Source organism: Mustela nigripes, chromosome 7 (assembly GCF_022355385.1).
Source record: "Mustela nigripes isolate SB6536 chromosome 7, MUSNIG.SB6536, whole genome shotgun sequence".
Classification (NCBI taxonomy): domain Eukaryota; kingdom Metazoa; phylum Chordata; class Mammalia; order Carnivora; family Mustelidae; genus Mustela; species Mustela nigripes.
Genome location: NC_081563.1, coordinates 113,051,893 through 113,078,061, shown reverse-complemented (window position 1 = coordinate 113,078,061; position 26,169 = coordinate 113,051,893). Strand labels below are relative to the sequence as shown.

General features: G+C 45.5%; 1 protein-coding gene and 1 long non-coding RNA gene across 5 annotated transcripts in view; one reads left to right on the top strand and one right to left on the bottom strand.

Annotated features, from left to right (window-relative positions):
• Positions 1-1,689: 1,689 nt before the first annotated feature.
• LOC132021803 (uncharacterized) lies at positions 1,690-7,114 on the bottom strand. The gene is made up of 3 exons (XR_009405449.1): positions 6,955-7,114; positions 2,439-2,531; positions 1,690-2,153 (listed from the first exon to the last, which is right to left on the bottom strand). It is a non-coding gene; the product is annotated as an uncharacterized LOC132021803 (long non-coding RNA).
• Positions 6,290-26,169, top strand: part of PSMF1 (proteasome inhibitor subunit 1) — a 45,559-nt gene continuing 25,679 nt past the window's right edge. For 3 of the 4 annotated variants that reach the window (XR_009405448.1, XR_009405447.1, XM_059406702.1), the window contains exons 1-3: positions 6,290-6,571; positions 13,393-13,545; positions 15,308-15,390. Coding sequence is in view for 2 of the 4 variants with exons in the window: in XM_059406702.1 (XP_059262685.1) it covers positions 6,443-6,571; positions 13,393-13,545; positions 15,308-15,390 (365 nt within the window). In the remaining 2 variants the exon portion in view is untranslated. The remainder of the gene's footprint in view (positions 6,572-13,392; positions 13,546-15,307; positions 15,391-26,169) is intronic. The other variant, XM_059406701.1, reaches the window with a different exon arrangement.

The window sequence follows — 26,169 nt, the reverse complement described above, 5'->3', positions numbered from 1 at the left end:
TGAGGAGGATGAACCGAGGGTGCGATCCACCCCGTGGCACGAGGTCCCATCTGGATACTCAACTCCACCAGCTTGTGTCACCTACGTGACAACCCTGGGAGGCCAGATGGTTAGTGACCCCATTTCACAGATAAGAACACTGATCCCAGAAGGGCTGAGAAGCCCTGCGCTTGCCAGCATGAGACTCTGGACCTGAAATTTCTGGGCCAAAATGGGCCACAGAGAAAAGGGTAGAACCCCCTCCCGCGGTCTGATTCTCACCCTGTTCACTGTCTTTGAGCTATTTTGCTCCTCTTCGGTGACTAACTCATTAGCATGCAAACTCTGTCTTGACTGGTAGAATTCACTTCCCTCCCTTTTGTGGGAAAACTAGCTTTGCTTCCATTTCTTGTCAGTTCTTTTTGTCCATACGAACTCATGCATTTTTAATTTTTTCTTTGAACCGGTTCTAACATCTGTCTGATTCCTTCACTGTTTAACAAGTAAAATTAAGTCTTTAATACGTGCTCCTTCCAGATACATACAAAAATCAGGATTTTACCTTTTTCTGAAAATGGCCTCTAATAGAGCTGTAGAAATCAGTGCCAGATCCTCCGGCAATAGTCCTATAGATCAACCTTCCTATGGCTCCTTGCTTCCCTCCAGTGCTCAGGTCTCAGCCCTGTCTCGGGTATTTTCTAGATGATGCTCCTATATGACACTACCCTTTGCCCTTCACTTTACAATGAAGTAATGAGGAAATTAGGGCTCAGAGAGGCAGAGCAATGGAGCCCAGGTTACACAGCTAAAGCCAACACTTTCTTCCTCTAAAGCTACGTGTGTGTGTGTGTGTGTGTGTGTGTGTGTGTGTGTGTGAGAGAGAGAGAGAGAGATTATGTGTGTGTCCTGCCTACTTGACTACATGGTGACTCCAGCTCTAGGTGGAATCCAAAGAAATGGCCCAGTATATAATGGGGGTCCGGGTGGGGCTGGAGCTAAAAAGGGCTCCAGAGGCCTTGGCTGGTGCCTCAGTCTCAAGGGAACAAAACTGCAACGTTACAGTAGGTGTCTTTGACTCCTCCAAATCTGAAAGAAGGACCCAGGCCTATGCAGCAGCCCCCTACTGTCCCTTCTGACATCTCCCTACTAAGAAACGTGCCCAAAGTCAAACCACTTGAAAGTGATAGAGCCAGGACTTGAACCCAAGAAGTCTGGCCTTGCAAGCTACAGTCTTCAACTTCCGGAGAGAAACCCAAGTTTGTTCTTCTCAGCTGTGTGACCTTGGGCACATTATTGAACCCCTCTGAGCTCTTCAACCTCTCACCAAGTAGTTACAAAAATGGAATTGGAGAATGTGAGAAGAGTGCCAGACACATGGTAAATTCTCAATAAATAGCAGCTGCTTTCCAAGGGTTCATTAGTTCAAATAATGAGGCACCACTTAGGAGCCCCTGCCATGGGCCAGGCACCATGGGAGGCACTTTAGTGACATCATCTCCAGGAATCCTCTCTGACAACCCCACTGGAGACACAATTATAATCCCTGTTTGACAATTTGATAAGTCATCTCCCTCAAGTTGCACAGAGAGTAAGCACTGAGACTGAGATGTAAACCAGGCTGCCTGACTCCAAGATCTAGACACTTTTTCGAATCTATGCATTTGTTCTTTTATTTGTTAATTCAACAAATATTTATTGGGACCCACTATGTATGCCAGGCACTGTTCTAGGAGCTGGAGGGAGGGCAGTAAACCAAACAGATGCCATTCTTGTACTCATGAAGCTGATGCTCTAGTTAGGGGAGCAACTGGCCTCTCAATGAGGCTGATCACCCATGCCAGCTGCCACACCAGGTGGGGCAAGTCCCACACCTGATGGGACTTCGGGGCTGGAGATGGAAGGGGCTGAGGTTGTGGGGAAAGGGAGAGGATAGGGCCAAGTCTGTGAAAGGATGGATACAAAGATGTCTGCTGAAGGAAGTGGGGTATTTGAGAAGAAGAATGGCCTCAGAAAGGAGCAGAGCAGGGGCACCTGGTTGGCTCAGTCGGTTAAGTGTCTGCCTTCCGCTCAGGTCATGATCCTAGGATCCTGGGGTGGAGCCCCACATCCAGCTCCTTTCTCAGCGGGGAGCCTGCTTCTCCCTCTCCCTCTGCCATTCCCCTTGCTTGTGCTGTCTGTCAAATAAATAAAACAAAACAAAACAAAATAAAATAAAACAAAACAAAATAAAACAAAACAAAACAAAATAAAATAAATAAAATAAAATAAGGAGGAGAGCAGGCCCTTTGACCGCTGGGACTGGGGTCCCCCGAGGACGGTTTCCTCTTGGGGTCAGCAGTGCGCAGAGCTCTACAAGTAGGCATTTCCATTTGTGAAAAAATCTGACCGCACTGCTGTCCCCAGTCTAGGGCTCCCCTGAAGAAGCCTTAGAAAGAGGAGAAGGGAAAGGAAATAGGCACCTCACAGCGCGTGGCTGCCCTCGGTGGGCATTTGGGTGGGGCCGGGCGCCCTCTTGTGGCTTCTCTTGTCTCTGCATGGGCCCTCCTGGGTCGCTGTGGGTGGAGAGACTTTCCATGGTTAGACCATTTCTGGGGACAATTTCTCAGTCCCCAGCCTATACCGTTTTCCGTGTCCCCAGCCTTACCAGCCACTAGCCAAAGTCTGAAAAACTCGGTCACAGCTCTCTCACCATCTCCTATGCAGACCTCGGACAGAGCTTGCAGGCCTGCAAGCCCCTTGGACGCTGTCATGGGGCAAAGTCACGTGGTGATGTATAGAGATACCATCTGGTTCAGATCCTGTGTCACTGAGGAGCCATGGTACAACCTTCCTGTGCCTTACTCTTTTCACTTTAAAAATGAGGGTGATATTAGTTTCTACCTTAAAGAATTACGGAAATTAAGTAAGAGAATATTGACCAATTTGTCTGTGAGAGTCTCAATAGCATCCCTGTCCAGCCCACCCTTTTTCAGAAGGACTTGTTGGTGGGACTCTGGGTTAGATCCAGGCAATGTGAGGCAGCAGAAGCACCTTATTGCTTCTCCAATAACAGTGGGTCCAGAGTTTCCATTCAGGTTTGGAGCCGCCTCTGCAGATCTTCCCCCTGAATGCTGCCTTAGGACACGAGGCAGCTGTGATCATTGCTGGTGTTCTCCTACAACCTTCAGACCCCCTGAAAGCTTCCTACAACTTTCAGACCCCCCTGAAATCTAGAGGCAGGTTTCCCCATTTCTACATCCCAACTCATCCAGTGGGTTCCTGTACTGAACACTACTAATCATGGAGGGCTTCCTGGAGGAGGTGAGTTTGTTAGAATGATGCTAAGCCAAAAAAGCAGAAGGCTTCCAGTGTGGAATAATTCCATCTCAGTGCCCATTTGGGCCCTGCACCTCAGCTCACCTCTTCATGGTTTCCAGGGATACAGTTTCCAGGGAGCTTAGAATCCTCACATTGCTGTCACTTGGCAACCAGGAACTGGTGGCTGCAGCCACTGCCCATGTTCCTTTCATCATCTTGGGCCCTCGCCCTCATATCTGGCATGGGCTCTGCCCTGCCCAGGTAGCGAGGGCCCAGTTGGGGAGGCATCTTCCACCTGCTTCCCTTCTAAGTCCATCACAGGCCTCACAGGGACAACTGAGACCCTTGTCAATGGTGGTAAGTGCCCAGAAAGTGCTGGATGGACCAGGGGCAGGATATACACAAACCTCTTGTCCCAGAGGATCCTCTCGTGGGCTCTCATCCATGGAGGACCCTGAGGATCAGGGGTGAATAGAACACAGTACTGGCCCAAAGGACACACAGCCCAGTGCAAGAGATAAAGCTTACCTCATTCCTGTGGCACACAGATGCTAGGAACTACTCCGTGTTGCCTGCTGGGCCACAGACTGGTGAAGGCATGGCTCACCCTTGGGAACAGGGTGGGGGGGCATGGCTGGGGAATAGCAGATGCCATGGTGTCCAATTCACTCCTTAGCAGGCATCTCTAAGCACCAAGAGCCACTTCCTCTAAACTGCGCAATTCCCTACCTGAGGGCTTTTCATGTTGGGCATGAAAGGCTTTCACGTTGGGCATCTCTTCCTCCAAGAAGCCCGCCCTGACCTCTAGCCTGAATTAGATGCCTCTTCTGGGCTTGCACAGACCTCCAAGTACCCCTATGTCATGATGGTCTTCACACTGGGTTACCTTTGTCTGTAATTCTTTTATTTCTAGACAGTGGGCTCCAGAGTGGAAGGAACTAACTACAGCTTGTTCACCTGGGCCTGGCTCACAGTAGGTACTTAGGAACAGGACCGCCCCTGGGCAGCCAGCATGGCCATCCCTGGCAACACACCCTAGAGAGGTTTAGCGGATGAATAAATGAAGGAATGAGGGAATGATGGGTCAATTTTTCAATAACTGGGGAGGGACATTTAAAGTGTCTTAGGAGTCCACCAGCATTAACACAACCGAGAGTATGGTCAGCATGCCTGCACTCTACCACAGGCACTCAGCTACAACTTCTGCAGATGGGATTCAGGAATCTGGGTGTCCTAGAAAAGTCCCAGGAATACAAAATGTGGAGTGATACGGGGCCAGGTAACAAAGTAAGTGGGGAACTGCAAAAGGGATGAGACTGGCCCCATGAAGTTGAGCCCACACCAAAAATTCATTCAGTCAGCATTCAACAAGTATACCCTGAGCCAGGAAGACCCTCAGGTGTATACCTGTGCACAAGACAGATGTGGCCGCTGCTCCCTTCTCACAGTCTAGTGAGGAGACAGTCGTTAAATAAACAAGCAAAGAGATACCTGCTAGAAGGTCAGGTTATGATTAATGCTTTGCAGGAAAGAAAGCAGTGTGAGGGAGGGATTAAAGGGTAGATGAGGTTATTTTGCCTGAGGGTCAGGGAAGGTGTCTGCTGAGGCCAGTAGGAGATGAGAGAAGGAGTCACTTAAAATTGAAGGAGCAAACCATGCGGGTGTCTGGGGAGAGAGCATTCCAGGCAGAGACAGCAGTACATTCAGAGACCTGCAGAACCAAACATGTGGAAGAGGAAACCTGGTTAGGAAGCTACTGCATTAGTCCAAGTATAAGACGCCAGAGGCTCAGACCAGGGTGGAGGCAGTGAAGGCAGTAGGAAGTGGTCAGATTCAGAATACATTTTGAGGATAAAGTTGACTGGCTTTGCTTGTAGGTCCCATGTGGGCACAAGAGGATGGTGGTCCAGGTTATTGCAGCCAAGAGTGCAGGGGATGAGGGAAAAGTTAGAGGAGATGATGTCGGAGAGGAGAGTGGGGAGAGGGCACAGACCATATGCAGGTTTCTGCAGACCACGGGGAGGACTTTACTTTCCCTGATGGGAGCCCCAGGAGGATTTTAAGCAGAGGAAGGATGTCATTTGGCTTGTGTCCTAACAGAATCTCTAGATGCAAATTGTAGAACAGACTTTTGAGAGACAGAGATGAACTGGGGTGGTTCAGAAGTTGGTGCAGTCATCCAATTGAGACATGATGGTGGCTTGCCACAGGGTGCTGACTGGGATGGGAAAACTAAATTAATTTGAGCAAAAACAAAAAGTGGATTTGAAAAAATGTGTGGAAGGAATAATAGGTAGTAAAAATCACAGAGACAGGCAAATAAATGATTGAAATTTGGTAGTGGATTAGGAGCTCCACAGCAGCTTTGTCTTTTTGGAGGAAGGGGCTTCAGTTCTCTGAGCTGGTTTTGTCATCTGCAAAATGGGGATGATAATGGAACACACCTCACGGAGCTGTGGATAGGGTGGTGTAAAGGTTTGGGCACGGGATCTAGCACACAAACGTTGTCCTGGGAGCCAGACTGCTAGGTTCTGGCCACCGTCTCAGCCACTCACTGGCTGGCTGTGTCATGGCGGTCAAATTCACCCCTCTAGAAAATGGGGCTATCATTAATACCAACTTTATAGAGTCGGGTTGTGAGGATTAAATTAATGAGTTCAAGTAACGCATTTAGAATTACGTGCCAACTGCATAGTGCCAACTATTATGAATATATTTTAGCCGTATCTCATAAACTCTCTCGCCACAACATATGCCCACCCCATTGTGCGGGTGGGAAGTCTGTGGCTCAGAGCAAGGTGGCCTCTCCTGGCGACCTTATTTAACGTCCCGCTTGTGGCAGTCGCTGCAGCTACCTGGAAAAGCAGGATTCCCGCTTGGAACAGCCCCGCCCGCCCCGCCCCCGCCCCGCCCCCCGCCCCGCCCCGCCCGCAGGTTGTCTTGCAGAACCCTTAAGTGCCCAGCTCTAGTTTCCAGCCGGCGCATTCGCGCTACTGAGCCGAATTGGAGTTACTTCCGGCGGCCGCACTCCGCCCCCGGGCGTCTCCATTTTGGCCGCCGGTGGGCCTGGCGGAGTAGCGGAGGGAGTCTTCAGCAGTCGCAGGGCCGAGTTGGCTCACCGCACTGTGTCCCTTCCTTCCTCCGCCCGCAGGAGCCTGGGGTGCCCATGGCGGGCTTGGAGGTACTGTACGCGTCGGCGGCGCCGGCCATCACCTGCGCGCAGGACGCGCTCATCTGCTTTCTGCACTGGGAGGTGGTGACGCACGGCTACTACGCCTTGGGTGTCGGCGACCAGGTACTCCAAAGAGCGGGCCCGGGGCCAGGGTGGTGGGGGCGAGGTGTCTTCTGCCCGGATCCAAGGGCCGGAGCTCTGGGCCAGAGCGCCTGCCGCTCCCCTGACCGAGTCCCGGCGCTGGGGCTCCTGGCACCTTCGGTTTGGTGTGCGGGTCGGGGAGCTGCTCTGCTGGCCCGGCCCAGCGCCCCTCACAACGCAGCTGGGGCAACTAGATTTGGAAACTCAGAGAAGCTCGCTTCGGCACAGCCTGTCAGTCTCCCAGGCCAGGATCGTGTGGACCGACACTGAGACGGGGCTTAGCTCCCCTGAGCGCGGCTTACCTGCCGGAACTCCGCCAAGCTCCTCCCCACACGGCGGCGGGGGCGGGGGGAGGTGGTACTCACTTGGGCTTCCACCGGATCATCTGAATCCAGGCGCGCGTATACCCGCGAGCTTCGGTCTACTCCGCCCCGCGCAGGGACCCTTCCGTCACTCCTCAGCACCGGCCCAGAGAGCACACACACCTTTCACCTTGTACTGAAGGGCCCAGTGCAGCCCACTCAACCGCTGCCATCCCCAGCTCAGGTTCTGGGAAACCGCCCCCCCCCCCCCCCCCCCCCCCCCCCCCCCCCCCCCCCCCCCCGCCTCGCACCGCCCCACAAGTACATCCTTGCACCCTGAATGTGAGAACCAGGTAAGGTTTCCTCCCCAAGAGCTGACCCTACAGGGTCAGCCCCCCTCCCACTCTCCCATCCTCAGGCTCTGCCCCTCGGAGCTGGGGGGCGTGTCACACCCACAGATCTCCCAGGACTGCTGGGCCCTGCCTACTGTGTAATTCTTTGGGGGGAAACTGTTCATCTTCCCTTTCCCTTTCCCGTGACTTTCACCCTCCACAGCATCCTGCACATTAGCTTCCTGTGAGAACTGGGCCTGGCCCCCTTTCTGCCCCTTCAGTTCTCTTCTACTTCATCAGGGAAAATACCCTCCCAGCCACACACGCCACATACACACGGGATTCCTAGCCTGCCCCTCGCTGTCACGTTCTTCTCACCCTCAAAACCAGTATCAGCTCTGGGGAATAGGGCATCTCATCTCACCCCTTGCATCTCTTATGGTGAGATTTTAACCTTACTCTCATTTCTAACTGCTTCAGTTCTCAAACTCCCCAGTCCTTTCTTAGTTTCTCAGATGTACACCCAGTGTCTTAAGTTTTCCTCTCCTGACACGGAGCTTTAAGGATCCCTCCTCAAACAGTTTACACATCCTGAGCCCCGAGAGCCAGGCACTTCCTTCCACTCCCTGCGGCCCCATTCCTCTGTCCTTTAGAGCAGTGAGCAAAACAACCACCCCCTCTCATACTTAACGCCCATCAACAGGAGTCACATGAGAGGATAAGAACTGTCATGGATATTTGGCTTCCCCTCCCCCCCGGCCCGATCCCAGACCTCAAGTATCTCACAAGGACCCCAGATACACACTTAGTATCCCCCATCCCCACCCCTCTCCAGGCTTACACATCCTTGTTCCTTCTTGTAGAATCTAGGACTGGATATAAGGCTGGAAAAGAAGGGGCCTCACACGCACACCTGGAAGCAGGAACCGAGTTTTCCTCCCAGATAGCTCTGTTCTTGGCCTTTCTGCCCATCCTGCTCTGCATTCCACTTACCCTGCCTTTCAACATCTCAGGCCTTGGGACCCGGTAGAGATGGGATCTCCACTCATGAGTGTTGGGCTCCTGCTCAGTGTATAGTGTCCCCAACAGAAACTTTGTTTCCCACTTGCCTCAATTCACCTTTCCAATCCTGAATGACTCTCTCACTTGCCCCAGTCATTTCATTTCAACTTTGCCCGGGAAGTCCAGAAAGCGGATGTATAGAATGGCATGGTATGCAGTGGGATTGGAAAGGGGAGGAAGACTTATTTGTTCTTGCCCTTGGGGTTCATCCATGGGCCCTCAGTTTCCCCCACCCTTTACACTGTCCTTCAGACCTAACAGGTCTGCCCTGCTCTCTGCCTCTCATGGACCTCACCTTGTTTACTCCCAGCTAGCTACTGCTCTGATATAGTTGGAATCTCTCCCCTCAAACAGGAACTTGTTCACGAGGGCCTGTGCGACTCCTTCTCTTCTCCCCATTTCACAGGGACATATCAGTACTGCAGACCTGCTCCCACCACCCGTCCTTCACACTCCTGTCTCTGAGTTGTTCTGACAGCTTAGGGACATCAGTTCATATAGGTCATTGCCTCCTTTGGCATCATCCCCTTGCCAGATACTCAGGGTCCCAATTTTTCAGGTGAAATGTGCAAAAAGAATACAATCTCATTTTAATACTGATTAAAAAGACATAAAAGATGCTTGACTGATTCCTAAAGGTCCATCTAATTCCACTCTGTTTATGGTGCCACTTACTGAATTCATGCCGGCCAGAAAAAAATGCAGACCCCAGATGTATGGCAGGAGACCAGAGAGGGTGGGGAGGAGGGTTTTGAAAGGCACTGTCCACTGTCCATGCGTCCACCCCAGCGCTAAATCATGCACGCCTTCCGGGGCTGGGTGTTCGTATTGCTCCTTGGTGTGTCTTTTTGCTTCTGTGCCCTTTCCCTGAAGAGCTGCTCAGGCTTGAGTTGCACTTGTCCTCCTCTGACTTCTGCTGAGTCAGCTTCTGTGGAAATAAAAGCCTTTTAGAGAGGCATCTATTAGTTTATTTAAGAGAGGGTTTAATTTTCTGGCCTGGGACCAGCAAACTCTGCTGAGACCAAGAGTATTTACCATGCTTAGAGAATATTTATGTTGCCTCTCCATCCTCCTCCTGCGCCCCATCCTTGTAGGGGTGATAAGGAGAGAGGAAGTTCCCAGAAGTATGTGCTTCATCATATAATATATTGACTGTTAAATAGAAAGTTGAATTGGCTGTTTTTCTCTTTGATTTTATGTTGTCCCGTGCACACAGAGCAGTTGTGTATGTAAAACTTGGTTAGAAGAGCAGTGAGGCCACTGGCTTCAATAAAAATCCAGTATCTGAATTTGGATTACCTTTTTGGAGTCAGTACCACTCCTCCTAAGAGCTTTACAGAGGTGGCAAGGGGGTTAGGTGACAAGGGGTTATAGATGGCTATAGATGTAAGGTTGAGAATTTTGTTTTCTGTTGTAGGAATCTAAAGGTTATGACAGAAGAGAGGGAATGCCCAAAATGATCTTTTTGTGTTTCTTTGAGTGCTTTTTAGCCCAGAGACCCGGGGATGAACTCATGGCCACTGAAGAATGCTGTCAGCCCTAGGACTGGGGTGGACTAAGTGGACAACTATCTTTACTCTTTTGGGGTAAAAAAGAGTAGTGGATCTGGCTGGGAAAAATCTCCAGCCATATACCAAGCAGCCAGGAGCTCTGAGTGCCAAACCCAGCTCTGCTTCTGACTTACTGTGACCTTAAGCAGTTCTCAGCTCCTCTGAGCCCTTAAATTTTTCATCTGAGAGTATTAAACCACCCAACCATATGCTTTGGCTGCTTTCCAGTTGCAGCTTTCTGGGGGGCCTGATATTTGATGTCAGGGCCCAGAACACAGTTGAAATGCCAAATTTGGCCTGATATCACCAGGACCAGTCCCTCTTAGTCCCACTGGTTTTCCCCATATCAGGGCAGCCCTTGGGCTGGGACCATCAATTCGCCTGCAGCAAGAGGTATCAGCTTCACCTGACCCCAGAGTGCTCTCTTGCCCTAGAAGCCAGAGTCTGTGAAAGAGTGAGGAGACCAAATTATCTATATTCCAAGGAAAATTCTGGTGGGTCAAATGCTATATGCAGAGGATATACATAGAAATTCAAAGGCCTCCGACAGAGAAAAGACAAGGCACATTATCAAAATCTAAACTTCCAAAGGAAACCTTGAATCCACTAAACCTGTTACAGGAAATGTACGAAGTTGGTGGTGAGGGATTGTTTCTCTTGGCAGACTAGTTTGAGTCCTTTCACTTTTGTTTTTCCTCACTCTCATTTCTTTGCTTCAGGCTTGTGAATTTCCTTGTTATTCTGCCAGCTTTTAAACCATGCCAGTTGCAACATCTTGAATTGCATTTGGGACCACTTCCCCCATTGGATTTCTGGGCACCAAGGGTGACCAAAGAGGAGAGGCCCCTCATTCTCCACTCTTGGCCTCCTATTGTCCTTGTTGTGTGTAAGGGCTGCGGTGCTGGACCTTTGTCTTTTGCTGTTGTTCCTCATCTTTTTATTTTAAAGATACTTATTTATTTATTTGTCAGAGAGCGAGCGAGAGCACACACAATCAGGCAGAGAGAGAAGAAGCAGGCGCCCCACTGAGCAAGGAGCCCCATGCAAGACTCGATCCCAGGACCTTGGGATCATGACCTGAGCCGAAGGCGGTGGCTTAACTGACTGAGCCACCTGGGTGTCCTGGTTCTTCATCTTTAGTCCAGTTCCTCCCAGCATAGTCTCCTGAGTATGAAGCTTCCCAGTCCATTTTGCTTCGTGTTCAGCCATATAAGTAGATATCCATGAAAAAAATATACGGATTATTTTCATGTGTTTTAAAAATTTTTTACATAAATGGTACCAGGCTGTAAATTACATTTTTTCTTAACTTCTAAGAAAAATTTAAGTTCTATACGTGTGTGTGTGTGTGTGTATACGTATATATATACGCATATAAATGCAAATATATATACACAGAAACACACACACACACACATTTTTTTTTTTAAGTAGGCTCCTAGCCCAGTTTGGATCCCAGTGTGAGGCTTGTACTCATGACCCTGAGATCAAGAGATCAAGACCTGAGCCGAAATCAGGAGTCAGGCTCCCAATAGACTGTGCCATCCAGGTGCCCCTTAAGTTACAGTTTTTAAGTTGCATTTTAAGTTATATTTTTTACCCTATCTGTGATGCTACACTTTGATCTAATTTGTTCCTTCTCACTTCTATATAGTATTCCAGCATGAGCATATTTTTTCATTTCACCTCCACTTTGGTATTCATGGCAAGATTGTGATGTCTCCTGTGTCTTTGTGCACAGGGTCTCCTCCAGGAATGGAAGTTTGGGGTCCCTGGGTGTCTGCTTACCTGAGTGTACCATATGCTGCCAGACTCCTTTCCAGAGGGTTTGCAGCAGTGTAAGTGGCCACCTGCAGTGTCTGAGCGTCCCCATTGTCCCCACACCCACATGAAAGAGGAATAGAGAAATGGATGATACCAGTGAGATGGGTGTGACGTGGAACCTTGTGGTTTCAGCCTGCACTTGTCTGAGTGCTGGTGAAGTTGAACAGCCCTCTGTATACCATTATCTACTCGCTCTTTTGCTCGTTCATATCTTTTGCTAGTTTTTCAAATGGGTTCCCAATTTTTATTGTTCATTTTCCAGGCATTCCCTTAATGTGCTAGTTATCCATTCTTTTTCATCTGTGGCCATGGCAGACATCTCGTCCTGGCCTGCAGCTGCATGTTAATGTTGCAGTGTCTGTTGTTAAACAGAAGCTTTCAGTTTGGGGAACAGTCTCAAAGACAGTATTATTTTTCTCTCATGGATCTTAAGAGATCCTTCCCCACCTGGAAATTACTCTGTTACCTTTTCCTATAGAAGTAATTTAAAGATGATTTTGCAAACTTTATAGTGTGTAAAAGGGAAGTCCTAGGATGGTTTAAAAGGAAAAATAAGACCTCACAACTCAACAGGGATGCATTTTTACACCCACCAGGTGAGCACAAATTTTAAAGTTGGGCAGTGACAATGTTGCTGGCCACACGGAACTATGAGGAGACCCCTACCACGTTGGTGAAAGTGTAAATCAGTACCTCTTCCGAAGACGGTTTGATTTTATCTTACAGATTGAAAGTTCTTTCCCCACACATACTCTGCAGAAGTTTATCCACCTGTGTACCAGCAGGTGTGTACACAAGTGTTCCTAGCAGCAGCATTTGTCATAGCGAACCTCTACACCATTCACATAGGCTTCAACAAGTGAGTGTGTACCTGGCAGCTTGTACAGCACCACATCGCGTAGCTGTGAGCTGTGCTGCCGCGGAGCGCTAGGTAGTAGACCGTGTGTGGTTAAATGTGTCAACACAGTGAAACCTCACAATCTCGAATGAAAAAGGAAGCGATAAAGGTGATCCCGTTTCTATAAATTCAAACAGACCTGAAGCAATACATCTTTTAGGGTTGTGTATGTAGTAATACAGCTATAAGGAAAAGTAAAGACGTTTTAAAAAATAACAGAGTGGCGATTATCTGTGAGAGGAGTAAGAGATTCATTAGGAGTTACCCTACTTAAGGCGTTGGCAGTGGTGGTGGTCTGTTTCTGAAGCAGGAGGCACAGAGGTGTGCAGTGATGTTTTCTCTTGTACATGTGCTCCATTTGTGTGTGTGTGTGTGTGTGTGTGTGTGTGAAAACTCAGTCATTTGTGGGAACCCACTGCAGTAGTCTGGAGGGGAGCACACTAGGATCTTTTATTTTTTGTCAACGCTTCAGTGCTTCTCTCGCTGATGGTCCTGAACTTAGTTCAGGTCCTGAACTTAGAAAAACAGTCTTGGAATTTCACAGCAACCCTTCAGGCGATTGGCTTTATTCTTGGCAGGGGGGTGGAGAGGAGATTCTTACCAAACCAAGGCTGCAGATTCTGGACAGGTTCCCGCACTGGGTCATGAAGGCAGTCAGCTACAACAGAGGGACCACTGGAGCAGGAGTCCCAGACCTACCTTGGACATTTTATTTCTCTTGACCTCCATATCCTCATTTGTGAAATGAGTAAATGGGATTAGGTTGTCTTCAAGGTCCTTCATACCTCTGTGTTCTGAGGTTGTGATCTTCCTCTCAACCTCGGTGTCTTCTCAGCCAGGTCCCAATGATAAGAAGTCAGAACTGCTGCCGGCCGAATGGAATAGCAGTAAAGACCTGTATGTCCTCCGGTATGAGTCTAAGGATGGGTCCAGACAGCTCCTTGTGAAGGCTGTCACTGTGGAGAACAGCATGATCATCAATGTGCTGGTGAGTCTCAGGGACATGTTGGCACCTGCTGGTGGGAGCGGACGTTGGGATCCCCTTTCTGCAGCCCATTTAACAGTACAGATCAAGAGCCTTAAATGTTCGTGAGGACTTTACCCAGTGACCCTACTTCTGGAACTAAGACAGGAATCCTCCATATAGAAAAGCTTTGTGCTCAAAGATGTTCAGCTTCTGGTATTACCAAGGGGGGTACTTCATCACAGGGGAATGATTATGTAAATGATTATGCAAATCATCCTTTCAATGACAACAGGGAAGGAAAAAAGTTTACTGTAGGCCCTAGCGGGGACTACTTTTAGTTTTTTAGATAAACCTAGCCCTCTGCTATCCTAGTGCCCTTACATGTCTTATTTCCAGGGATGGAAAACTCTCCCCACCACCGTGGGCTGCCTCACACACACCCTCCTCCCTTCAGCTCCTGTGGATCCCTTCTCATTTTTCACTTCCTCCAAACGTGTAGTTCTGCCTACCTAGTCTTCACCTGCCAGAAAAATCTAAATTATGCCTCTCTACTTCATCATTTTATTTCCTTGCTGGTCCTGACCACAGTTTGTAATTATGTACTTAGTTGTCCTTTGATTTGATGTTTATCTTCTGCTTCTGGACTCTAAGCCCCCCAAGGGCAGTGACTCTCCTGTTAAGTTAGTCTTTGTTGTCTCTGTGTGTTCATCAGAAAGTAGCATGCAGTCTGTATTGCACTGTACCTGGCTTTTTCACTCAGTATATTTTGGGGGTCTTTACATGGGAATGCATGTAGATATACCTTATTCATTTTAACTAGTATGTAGTATTTTATAGTACCATAATTTATCCCTTTCCGGTTTTTTTCCCCCTTATTTAAATTCAGTTTAGTTAACATATGCTGTATTATTAACATATGCTGTATTATTATTTCAGGAGTATAATTCAGTGATTTATCAGTTGTGTATAACACCCAGTGCTCATTACATCACATGCCCTCCTTAATATCTGTCTCCCAGTTACCCCATCCCCCCACTGACTTCCCCTCCAGCAACCCTCAGTTTGTTCCCTGGAATTAAGAGTTCTTATGGTTTGCCTCTCTCTCTGTTTTTATCTTATTTTTTTTTCCCTTCCCCTATGTTCATCTTACCCTTTCTGTTTTGACAAAGACTTAGATCATGTATCAGACAGAGTTCTTAGTTATAAATAACAAAATTCCCTCAAGTTACTCAAACAGATTTGGTTTATTAAAAGAACTGGGATAGCCACTGAATTGTTGGGAGGGCTGGAGAAACAGGTTCAAGGCTGGGCTTTCAAGTCAGTGCTCAGATGCACACCATGAAAACCACTGCTGCTGCCACTGCCCCAGACATGAGGTGCTGGCTTGGGTTGTGGGCCCTGGAGCCCCTTCCCATGAGCTGCTGCTGCCTTTGCTACCAACCTTGTGAGCAAGACATCTACCCTTTGTTGGGCCTGCTTTTCTTTTCCATGTTGCCCACCTCCAAGTCAAAGATGTGCATCCATTTGACACACCAGTGACATGCCTGTGCCCAGGCTGCAAAAGAGCCTGTCAGGTAGATTTACTGGGCCCAGCCTCAGAAAGGCAGTCTTTCTAAATCTAAATCAGAGCAGACCCCAAGCACCGGAAGAGTATTCCACATATTACAGACATTCCTGGTATGTTTCTTTGTGCATGTATATTTCTTTAACCTGAATATTTAACTATTCTCCCATTAGCCCAGAAATATCCCCAGTCTCTCGTTTTCTGTTTTCATTTTTCTAGGAAAGTGGGTCACAGCAGGTATCAGATTTGACCCTGAATTTGGATGATTATATCGATTCAGAACACCTGGCTGACTTCCACAGGTACTTCTAAGTGATGGCTTTTCCTTGGGAAAACGAAGAGAGAAACAATGGAATGGGGTGGAGAAGTCCAGAGAGTCAAGAAAGGTTAATAAAATGATCTATGTCTTCTGGGCACAGATACTTCCAGTACTAGGTCATGAAGGCAGTCAGCTACAAGGCAGGAAGCAGCAGAGCAGGAGTCTGGAGACTAGGTCTCAGACCTCTAACTTGGACATTTTATTTCTCTTGACCTCCGTGTCCTCATCTGTGAAATGAGAAAATGGGATTAGATTATCTACAAGGTCTAAATTCTCTTTTCTATTTTTAATTTAAGAGAAGATTCACGTGGGAAATGCTACGTGAAGTACAATGATAGAAGCGAGGATCCACATGTGCTGCAGTGGCTTCAGGGGAGAAGTAGAGTCAGGCCAATGGGGTCAGTTACGGTGGGCTCCTGGAGAAAAGGTGTGCCTACCTCCACCTCTAACTTTTTCTTTTAAATGAGCTTTATTTTTTAGAGCAGCTTTAGGTTAACAGCAAAATCGAACAGCCAGTGCAGAGTTCCCATGAACACCTCCCCCTCCACTCCCACCTCCGCCATCAGCATTCTGTATAGTTATAATGGAAGTGTCTGCATCAGTACACATTCTCACCCGCATTCCATGGTTTACATTCAGGTTCATTGTTGGCAGTGTGTGAGGGAGTGTTTACTTTTTTTTTTTTTTTCTTTTTTAAGATTTTATTTATTTATTTGAGATAGAGCAAGTGAACAAGAAGGCGGGGCAGAGGGAGAGGAAGAAACAGGCTCCCCACTGAGTAGGAAGCCCGACATGATGTGGGGCTTAATCCTAGGACCCTGGGATCGTGACCTGAGCTGAAGGCAGACATGTAACCAACTGAGCCACCCGGGAGCCCCGAACATGTTTCTGTTTGTAGGAACCTGCCCTGCTGTTTTCCATTGTGGCAGTACCATTTCACATTCCCACCAACAATGTGTGAGTGTTCCTGTTGCTCCACATCCTTGTCAGCATTTGGTGGTGTTAGTTTTTCAGATTTGGCCATTCTAATAAGCGTGTAGTAGTATCTGGTTTTAATTTACAGTTCCCAAATGACACACGACTTGGAGCGTCTTTTCATATGCTTGTTTTCCATCTGCATATCTTCTTTGGTGAGGTGTTTGTCTAGATCTCTGGTCCATTTTTTAATTGAGTTGTTTATTCTCTTGCTGTTAAGTTTTAAGAGTTCTTTGTGTATTTTGGGTAATGGTATTTTATCATAGATGTTTTGCAAAGATTTTTTCCCTGTCTGGCTTATTTTCTCATTCCTTTGACTTTATTTTGAAATTTGCTACTCCACAGAAAAGATGGTTTGCAAAAATATGGTGAACGCCCATATGCCTGTCACCTAGATTTACCAGTGTTTAATGTTTTACCACATTTGTTTAATTTTTCTGTGTGCTCTTCTGTTCTTGAAGCAGCTGAGAATTATCTCCAGACTTTGTGAACCTTCACCCCTAAATACTCCAGCAACATCTTTATCTCCTTGTTCGGATGAGGGCGTCCCCCTGTATGACATTAGCACAGTGGTCACACTGGGGAAGTGTAGCGCGGATGCACGAGTATCACTGAATACACAGTCCATGCTGATATTTCTGCCGTCATCCTGGAGTGTCCTTTTTAGCTAGTGTTTGGGTTTTTTGGTTTTGAGGGTTCTTTCTTACCCAACCAAAGATCCCATGGCCCTTTAATTCCCTTGAATCCAGAACAGTTTCTTAAATGTTTGTTTTCCACGGCCTTGGTATTTTCAAAGACTCCAGATCCATTATCATGTAGAATGTTCAGATTGTTTCCTAGCGATCAGATTTATTAGGTTATTTGCTCATCATTTGATTCAGACTGATCATTTTTGACAAGAGCATTGCATAGATGACACTGTGTTCTCCTCAGTGTCTCACTTCAGGTGCAGATGTCTGTCTTGTTGACTCTGATCAGTTTGATCACTTGGCGATCACTTGGTGTCTGCCAGCTTTTTCCCTGGTAAGGGCGTCTGTTTTCCTTTATGTTTAATAAGTCATCTGCAGGATTATACCAGCAGACCGTGAGTACTGTGCTTCCTAGCAGTCTTCCATCTAGCAGTCTTGGCATCTATCCATGATTCTCCCCTGAGTCCGTTATTACAGAGATAAATGTAAGACAGTAATTTTCTGTCTTAATCATTCTTTTTACATTTATCATCATTTTTTTAAAAAAGTTTTTTCCTGTCTCCTTTATTTTTATTTTTTTTAAATACCCATGTAGACTTAAAGCTTCTTTTTTATTCTAAGTTATGATCCATTTCTGTCATTCTTTGGATGCCCAGTGGGAAACCTTTTAGACTGCCTTCTTTGTCCTTTTGACATGTACCCATCATTCATAGAGTGCTTCATACTTTCTGGCACAGTAAAGATGTCCTAGCCTTACCCTGTAATTTTCTTGCCCCTGCCTTGAAATCAGTTGATTTTCTAAGGAGCCATGATTTCTGTTAGTGGGGAATCATATTTAAAAACCAGAATCTGAGCCCTGAATATGCTCTTTAATACTAAGGATGCCATTGCTTCCAGGTCCTTTCAGTGAGTGAATAGAGCCTAGAATCTTTTTTCTTAAAGTCTTTTCTTATTCTAAAGTGATGCCTTCATTTTTAATCTAACACCATGGGATTCTTACTCTTTTATTTTGTACTTTAGCTCTCTTCTGTGGTGAGAATTCCAGTTTCCAACAGCATCAACGTATGTACTCATTTGTTTAATCCTAAAATACACAGTCTCTGACTGCTACATCAGTATCAATGAAGAACAAATCAACCAAATAAAGTTTCAAGTACAGTTTCTTTCTGGTTCTTTTTATTCAGCTGTGTCCCGCTGAGGATGTACATAGTCAGAGTATTATGTTCAGAGGGTACTTACTCCTTTTCCGTAAGTATGATGAAATTGTTACATGGTTAGGCCCAGCTATTTCCACTTTCTTGCATCGTAGGGACTTTTTTGCCATCCTCCTTGACCTTCTTGATTTTAGAGGAAACCTGGAATGAGTATAAATTCACAGTCATCAGAACAGCCTAGAAACCCTATTGCATTTTATTATATCTAATCAGGAATAACTGTTTTGAACCCACCCCACTCCTCTCAAACTTGCACACCATCTGCCTCCATGATTGAGGCCACCCCTTCATCTCTGCCCCTCTTCCAAGCAGCCTTTGTGTGAGGAGCTCCCGACTTCTGCTCGGCTCACCACCCTTCAGTTGATTCCCCACACAGAAGTCGGACCAGCCTTTTTAAAACATGGTCATGGTTAAAACCCTGGCTTGAAATCCTTCAGTGATACAACCTCCCATACATTAGGAGGGCTACTATCACAAAACAAAACAAAACAAAACAAAACAAAACAAAATAACAAGTATTGTCCAGGATGTGGGCAGATTGGAATCCTTGTGCATGGTTGGTGGAAATTTAAAATGGTGCAGCCACTGTGGAAAACAGTGTTGTGGTTCCTCACAAAATTACATTACCATAGAATCCAAGAATTCTTCTTCTGGGCATATACCCAGTAGCATTGAAAGGGTCCAGAATGCATACTTGTATACTCACGTTTATAGAAGCATTATTCACAGTAGCCAGAAGGTGGAAGCCATGTAGGTATCCATGAATACCTAGAACAGACGAATGCATAAACAGAACGTAGTATAGATGCACAGTGGCATACATGCAGTGTGGTCTGTACCTACAGTTACTCAGCTTTAAGAAGGGAGGAAGAGCTGGACACAGGCTTCCACATGGAATAACCTTGAGGACATTATGCTAAGCAAAATAAACCACTCACAAGCAAACATGTTAGGATTCTGCTTAGATGAGATATCTATAGTAGTCAGATTCCTAGAGACAGAAAGTAAAACAGTGGATGCTGGGGCTGGGAAAATGGGTGAATAGGGAGTTACTATTTCCTGGATACAGAGTTTTAGTTTTACAAGATGGGGAGCTCAGAAGATGGCTAGTGGTGGTGACTGTAATCTGCACCTCACACCGCTGAGCTCTATGCTTACAGATGGTTACGCTGCTAAATTTTATATGTATTTTCCCACAATTAAAAACATTTTTTTTACTCTGAAAAATACTCAGAACCCTCCAGTGAATGTTGTTTGCTCTTAGGATAAAAACAAAATCCTCGATGAGGCCTCAAGCCTAACCCTGGCAACCTTATCCTGTACCACGTCCCCCCCCCAGTGGCTGTGCCTTGGCCAGTGTGCCACACACACCTCTCCCCTGCTTCTGAGCTCTCCCCTGTGCGTAGAGCACTCTCCCTGACTGCCTCACGCAGCCAGCTCCCGGTCTTCCTTCAGTTCCCATTGAAACTTGAGTTCCTCAGAGAAGCCTTTCCTGCCCGCCCACCAGATCTGAGGTTTCATAACACCCTTTTAAGCATTTGATATGTCGGTGTTTTATGGTTAGAGTTGGTCACCCCCACCCTGGCCTGTGATGTCCTTGAGGGCAGGGCCTGGGTCTGTTCTGCATATAGTGGCCAGTGGAATGAGTGAAGTGAGGCCAGCCCAGAGCCGCAGCCAGAGTGGGCGCTGCACATTGTGTGAGCCCCGCACCCCTAAGGTGGGTAAGGAAAGGACGTGGAGCCTTTCTCTTGACTTCTTCATTCTGGAATTGTATTGCAGGAGAAGATGATGAAATCCGTGCAGGAACCCAGGTCCCGTGCTAGGCTCTACATGCCCATTCCAGCATTTAGTCCCCTTAGCAGTACTGCGAGAAACGATGACAGTGTCTCCATTTATTTATTTATTTATTTGTTTTAATACATATGTTGGGGTTATGTGCTGGGGGAGTGTTTTGTTTTGGTTTTTGATGACTGTGAAGTGCGGAACCAACAATGCTACCTTGGAGTGTTGTGAGAACAAAACAAGATGTCAGCACTGAGTGCTCAGGGCTGGGTGTAGCAGCTTGTAGTAAACATACAAAGGGAAAAATATCTCATCACTAGGAATCATCTCCATGGAAACTGAGGCTCTGAGAGCTGGGGTATGGATCTGCCTCCTGATCGTTAGGCACACCCTCCCTGCTCTGTCCTATTGTCAGCGACACTGAACTGCCTGTCTCTAGTCACCTTCCCCGATCCAGCCCTCCTTGGTAGGTGCTCATGGCTTGTCTTGTACACACTACAGGGGAAATTTGTGCCCCTGCTGAGCAAACCCTGATTTCCTAAGGAGTAGGAAACCAGTTCCTCTCTGCCGTGCCCCTTCTATTTCTGCCCTTGCAGGATGGTAGCCTATAGGCTGTCTTTGCTGCTACCAAAATGGCAGTGCTACAAAGGCTTAGAAATTGTGCAAGAATTTCAGACTGGAATTCTGCAGGTAAACACACATCCTACATAGAGGGATCAGAGGCCTTCTAGCTGTATCACACACAGCTCATCTGATTGAAAGGAAAAGAGGATTTAGATTTTCCCCTTCCACCCAGCTTGGTCAGGGAAGCAGCAAGGTCCCCAAAGTTCTGTGTTCTGAGCAAGAACTTGATTGTTGTAGGGATGTAGAACCCACAGGCCCTTAGATCTTCCAAGCCATTTCACGTGTTACACTTTTGAACCACCAACTCTTTCTTCACAGTGTTCTTTAGGATTGACACATTAAAGTGGTAAAAGTAAAATTGTTCTCGTGGAAAGGGTAAGGGCAGGAAATAGAGGTCCCTGGGCTTTCTCTTTTATCCTCCGTGGGCCCCCTTCTGTGAAAGAGAAAATTTGAAATCACTGATCTACTCTAAATCTCTCAGTCCTCTCATGGTTATATAATAAAAATGTATTTTTTAATTAAACATTTTATTTTGAGGGGCACCTGGGTGGCTTAGTTGGTTAAGGGCCCAACTCTTGAGCTCAGTTCAGATCTTGATCTCAGGGTCATGAGTTCAAGCCCCGTGTTTTGCTCTATGCTGGGCATGGAGCTTACTTAAAAATTTAAAAAATCAAAAAATTTTATTTTGTGATAATTGTAGTCTTAAATGCAGTTGTAAGAAATAATACAGAGATTCTTTGTATCCTTTATACATTTTACCTCAGTGATCACATTGTACAAAACTGTACAGCTAGGATATTGACATTGATATAAGTCTTTTTAACACTGTAAGGATCCCTCCTCATCTTCTTCTTCTTCTTCTTCTTTTTTTTCTTTTTTTGAGAGGAGTAGAAGGGACAAAGGGGGAGAGAGAGAGAGAATCTCAAGCAGGCTCCAGCATGGAGACTGACATGAGGCTCTATCTCAACCCAATGATCATGACCTGAGCCAAAATCTAGAGTCAGATGCTTAACCTGATGGAGACACCCAGCTGCCCCCATAAGGATCCTTCCTGATGCCCTTTTATAGCCACACCCACTGTCCCTCCCCATCCCTAACCCCAACAACCACTTCTTCTCCATCTCTAACATTTTATTTCAAAAATGTTAAGGAACACCTACCTAGGTGGCTCATTTGGTTAAGGGTCTGCCTTCAGCTCAGGTCATGATCCCAGGGCCCTAGGATTGAGTCCTGCATCAGGCTTCTTGCTCCATGGGGATCCTGCTACTCCCTCTGCCTGCCACACCCCCTGTTTGTGCACTCTCTTCGCTCTTGCTGACAAATAAATAAAATGTATTTTTTTAAGATTTTATTTATTTATTTGAGACAGAATGAGATCACAAGTAGGCAGAGAGAGGGGAAAGCAGACTCCCTGCTGAGCAGAGAGCCTGATGCAGGGCTCGATCCCAGAACCCTAAGACCATGACCTGAGCTGAAGGCAGAGGCTTAACCCTCAGAGCCACCCAGGTACCCCGAAATAAAATCTTCTAAAAAATACCTTTGCCTTAAAAAAAAAATGTTAAGTAAATGGAATCTTACAGTATGTAAGCTTAGGCTTATGGGATTGGCTTTTCTCACTCTGCATAATGCCATATGCACTATGAACACTATAGGCATATGCATACCTGAATGCTGAGACATTCAGGTACAGGCTTTAGTGTGGACGTAATTCTCTTTCTCTGTGATAAATGCCCAAGAGCACAATGACAGTTGCATGTTTAGTTTTTTAAGAAACTTCCAACTGATTTTCTAGAGTGTCTGTGCTGTGTTACATGTGCACCACCAGTGAATGAGTGATACCATTTCTCTGCATCTTCACCAGCATTTAGTGGTGTTACTCTTTTTCATTTTAGTTTTTCTGATAGGTATGTAGTATTATCTCATGGTTTTAATTTGTATTTCCCTAATGGCTAATGATGTTGAGCATCTTTCCATGTATGTATTTGCCATCTGTGTATCTGTGTATCTTCTTTGGCAAAGTGTCTGTTCGCATCTTTTGCCCATTTTCTTTCTTTTCTTTTTTTTTTTTTTTTTAAAGATTTTATTTATTTATTTGACAGACAGAGATCACAAGTAGGCAGAGGGGCGGGCTGGGGGGGGGGGGTGGTAAGCAGGCTCCCCGCTGAGCAGAGAGCCTGATGCAGGGCTCGATCCCAGGACCCTGGGATCATGACCTGAGCCGAAGACAGAGGCTTTAACCCACTGAGCCACCCAGGCGCCCCTTCCCCTTTTCTAATTGGATTGTTTGAGTTTTTTTACTGCTGTATTTATAAGAGTTCTTTATATACTTTAGATGCAAGTCCTTTCTTAGATGATGGCTTATAAATGTTTTCTCCCAGCCTATAGTTTGTTTTTTAATTCTCTCAAAAACGTCTTTCACAAAGTTTTTTATTTTGATAATACTTATTTTATCAACTTTATGGATCATGCTTTTGGTGTCAAGAATGCTTTGCCTAGCTTTAGAGCCCCAAGATCTTCTCTTATGTTTTATCCTAAGCTTTTTATAGTTTTGCATTTTACATTTAAGTCTGTGGTCTATTTTAAGTTAATTTTTAGGTAAAATGTGAGGTTTGGATAGGGGTTCATTTTCTTGCCTGTGGATGTCCAATTGCTCCAAACCATTTGTTCTTCTTTCTTTCAACTGCTTTTGCAGCTTTTTCAAAAAGCAGTTGTCTGTACTTAATGTGTGCCTGTTTTTAGGTTTTCTTTTTTTTCTCATTGATCTTTCTGTGTGTCCCTCTGCCAGTATCACACAGTTTTGATTAATGTAGCTGCATAGTAGACCTTAAAATTGAGTAGAATGATTCCTCCCACTTATCTTGTCAGAAGAGTCCGAGCTATTCTAGGGTCCTTGCCTTTCCGTACTAACTTTAGAATAAGCTTGTCTGTGTCAATAAAGACCTTGCTGGGAGTTGCATTAAGCCTGTAGATCATTAAACCTATTATGGGGAAAATTGACATTTTCACTATGAACATGGTATATCTCCATTTATTAAGTCTTATTTGAATTATTTCATCATCATTTTGTAATTTTCAGCAAGTAGCTCCTGAACATGTTTTTGCTGTTTCTTTTCTGGAGGAGGGGGGTGATTATGAATTATATTAGGCTCTTAGTTTCGATTCGCAGGTATTTACTGTTAGTATATAGAAATGCGTGTTGATCTTCTATGCAGTCACCTTGCTGAACTCATTGTTCTTGGAAGGTTTTTTGGTAGATTTCTTGGGAATTTCAAGGGTGACCGTCATGTCATCTGCAAAAAAGGGAAGTTTTATTCCCCTTCTAATCTATATTTTTTTCTTTTTTCTTATTTACTTGCTTTATTGCAATGGCTAGAACTTCAGTGTTATGTTATTTAAGAGTGGTAAAAGAGAACATCCTTGCCATATTCCCAGTCTGAGGCAAAGCATTGAATCTTTTGTTATTTTATTATAATTTTCATTCAAATTCTGACTTTATTTACTGGATTTGTAACTAATAGTTGTTCTGTTAACTTACTTAGGTAATGTATGTAAAGGACTTAGAACAGTGCCTGTCACATAGTAAGTGCTCAGTAAATATTAGTTGTTGTATCATTATTGCTCCATGTATATGAGCAGCCTTTTTCTAAAACTCCATATTTAAGGTCCCAAGAACATATGACCTAAATCATATGGGAATACAATCCATATTTCCCACTTTTACCTGTTCAGTGGCTTCTCAGATTAAGGGAAATAAACTTAATTTGTAAGACTTCTACCTCTCTTTCCATTCTAGTAAATCTTAAGAGGGGGAAAAAAGTCATACCTCAGCTTTTGTTCCCTCCTTCCCTACTCCCCAGTCTTTCCCTCCCACTTAGCTTCAGAAATATCCTGCAGTCAGCTCAGGGCTTTCATTATTAAAATGATTGTTATTGTGGGTTTGTTTGTTTTTTAAGGTTTTTATTTATTTATCTGACAGAGAGAGCACAAGCAGGGAGTGCAGCAGGTAGAGGGAGAGGGAAAAACAGGCTCCCTACTGTGCAGAGAGCCCCAGTATGAAAGGCTTGATCCCAGGAACTGGAGATCATGACCTGAGCCGAAGGCAGACACTTAACCTACCAAGCCACCCAGGAGCCCCTATTAAGTATTTTGTTAACTGTGGATTTTTGTTGGTATTCTTTATGAAGCTCAAGAGGTTCCCTTCTGTTCCTGGTTTGTTGAGTTTTTATAATGAATGGATTTCCATGTTGGATTTGGTCAAATGCATTTTCTGCGTCAGTCGATAGGATCATATATCTTTTCTTTGCTTATTGATATCGTAGGGATTTGTGAATACTGATCCAGCTTTGCATGCCAACAGTGAATCCTGGGTGTGTATGATTCTTTTAATATATTTTTTAATTCTGCTTGTTAGTACTTTGTTGAACATTTGTGCATCCAAGTTCATGGGAAATGCAGGTCTGTAGTTTTGTTTTTTGTGCTCTTTTGTCTGGCTTTGATGTGAGGCAATCCTGGCCTCATAAAATGAGTTGGGAAATGTTTCTTCCTCTCCTATTATCTGGAAATAGCTGTAAATTAGTCTTAATTCTTCTTTAAGTGTTTGGTAGCATTCTCCACTGAAATCATCTGGCTCTAGAGATTTCTTGTTTTGGGTGCTTAAGTATGAATTTTTTTACTGTAATAGAACTCTTCAAATTATTTTATTTTGGCTGAGTGTTAGTTTGTGGTTTTTGAAGAATTGGTGTATTCTAAGTAGTTGAAGTTGTTAGTATTCTCTTATTATCCTTCCAGTGACAATACATGTGTTGTAATATCCCATGTCATTCTTGCTATTGGTGATTTGTGTCTTCTCTCTTTTTGTGTTTGCCAATCTTGCTAAAAGTTTGTTGATTTTATTCATTTTTTGGAAGAACTTTTTTTTTTAATTAATTTTCTCTCTCATTTTCCTGTTTTCTCTTTTATTGATTTTCATTCTTTATTATTTCCTTACTTCAGCCTTGCTTAGGGCTTTTGTTTTAAAAAAAAATATTTATTTATTTGACAGACAGAGGTCACAAGTAGGCAGAGAGGCAGGCAGAGGGTGGGGGGAAGCGGGCTCCCCCTACTGAGCAGAGAACCCGATGTGGGGCTCCATCCCAGGACCCCAAGATCACAACCTGAGCTGAAGGCAGAGGCTTTAACCCACTGAACCACCCAGGTGCCGCCTTGTTTAGGGTTTTATTTGCTTTTTCTAGGTTCTTGAGGTCAGAATTTTGATTATCGATTTCCTTCCTCTTTTCCAATGTGAGCATTTAGTGCAATGAAGTTTCTTCACCACTGTTTTAGCCATATCTCTGCCTATTTTTTCCTAAGATTTTAAAATTTATTTTAAGAGAGAGTATGCAAGTAGGGGGAGGGTCAGAAGGGGAGGGAGAGAATCCCAAGCAGATACCCTGCTGAGAGGGAGCCCCATCATAGGACTCGATCTCTCAACCCTGATCG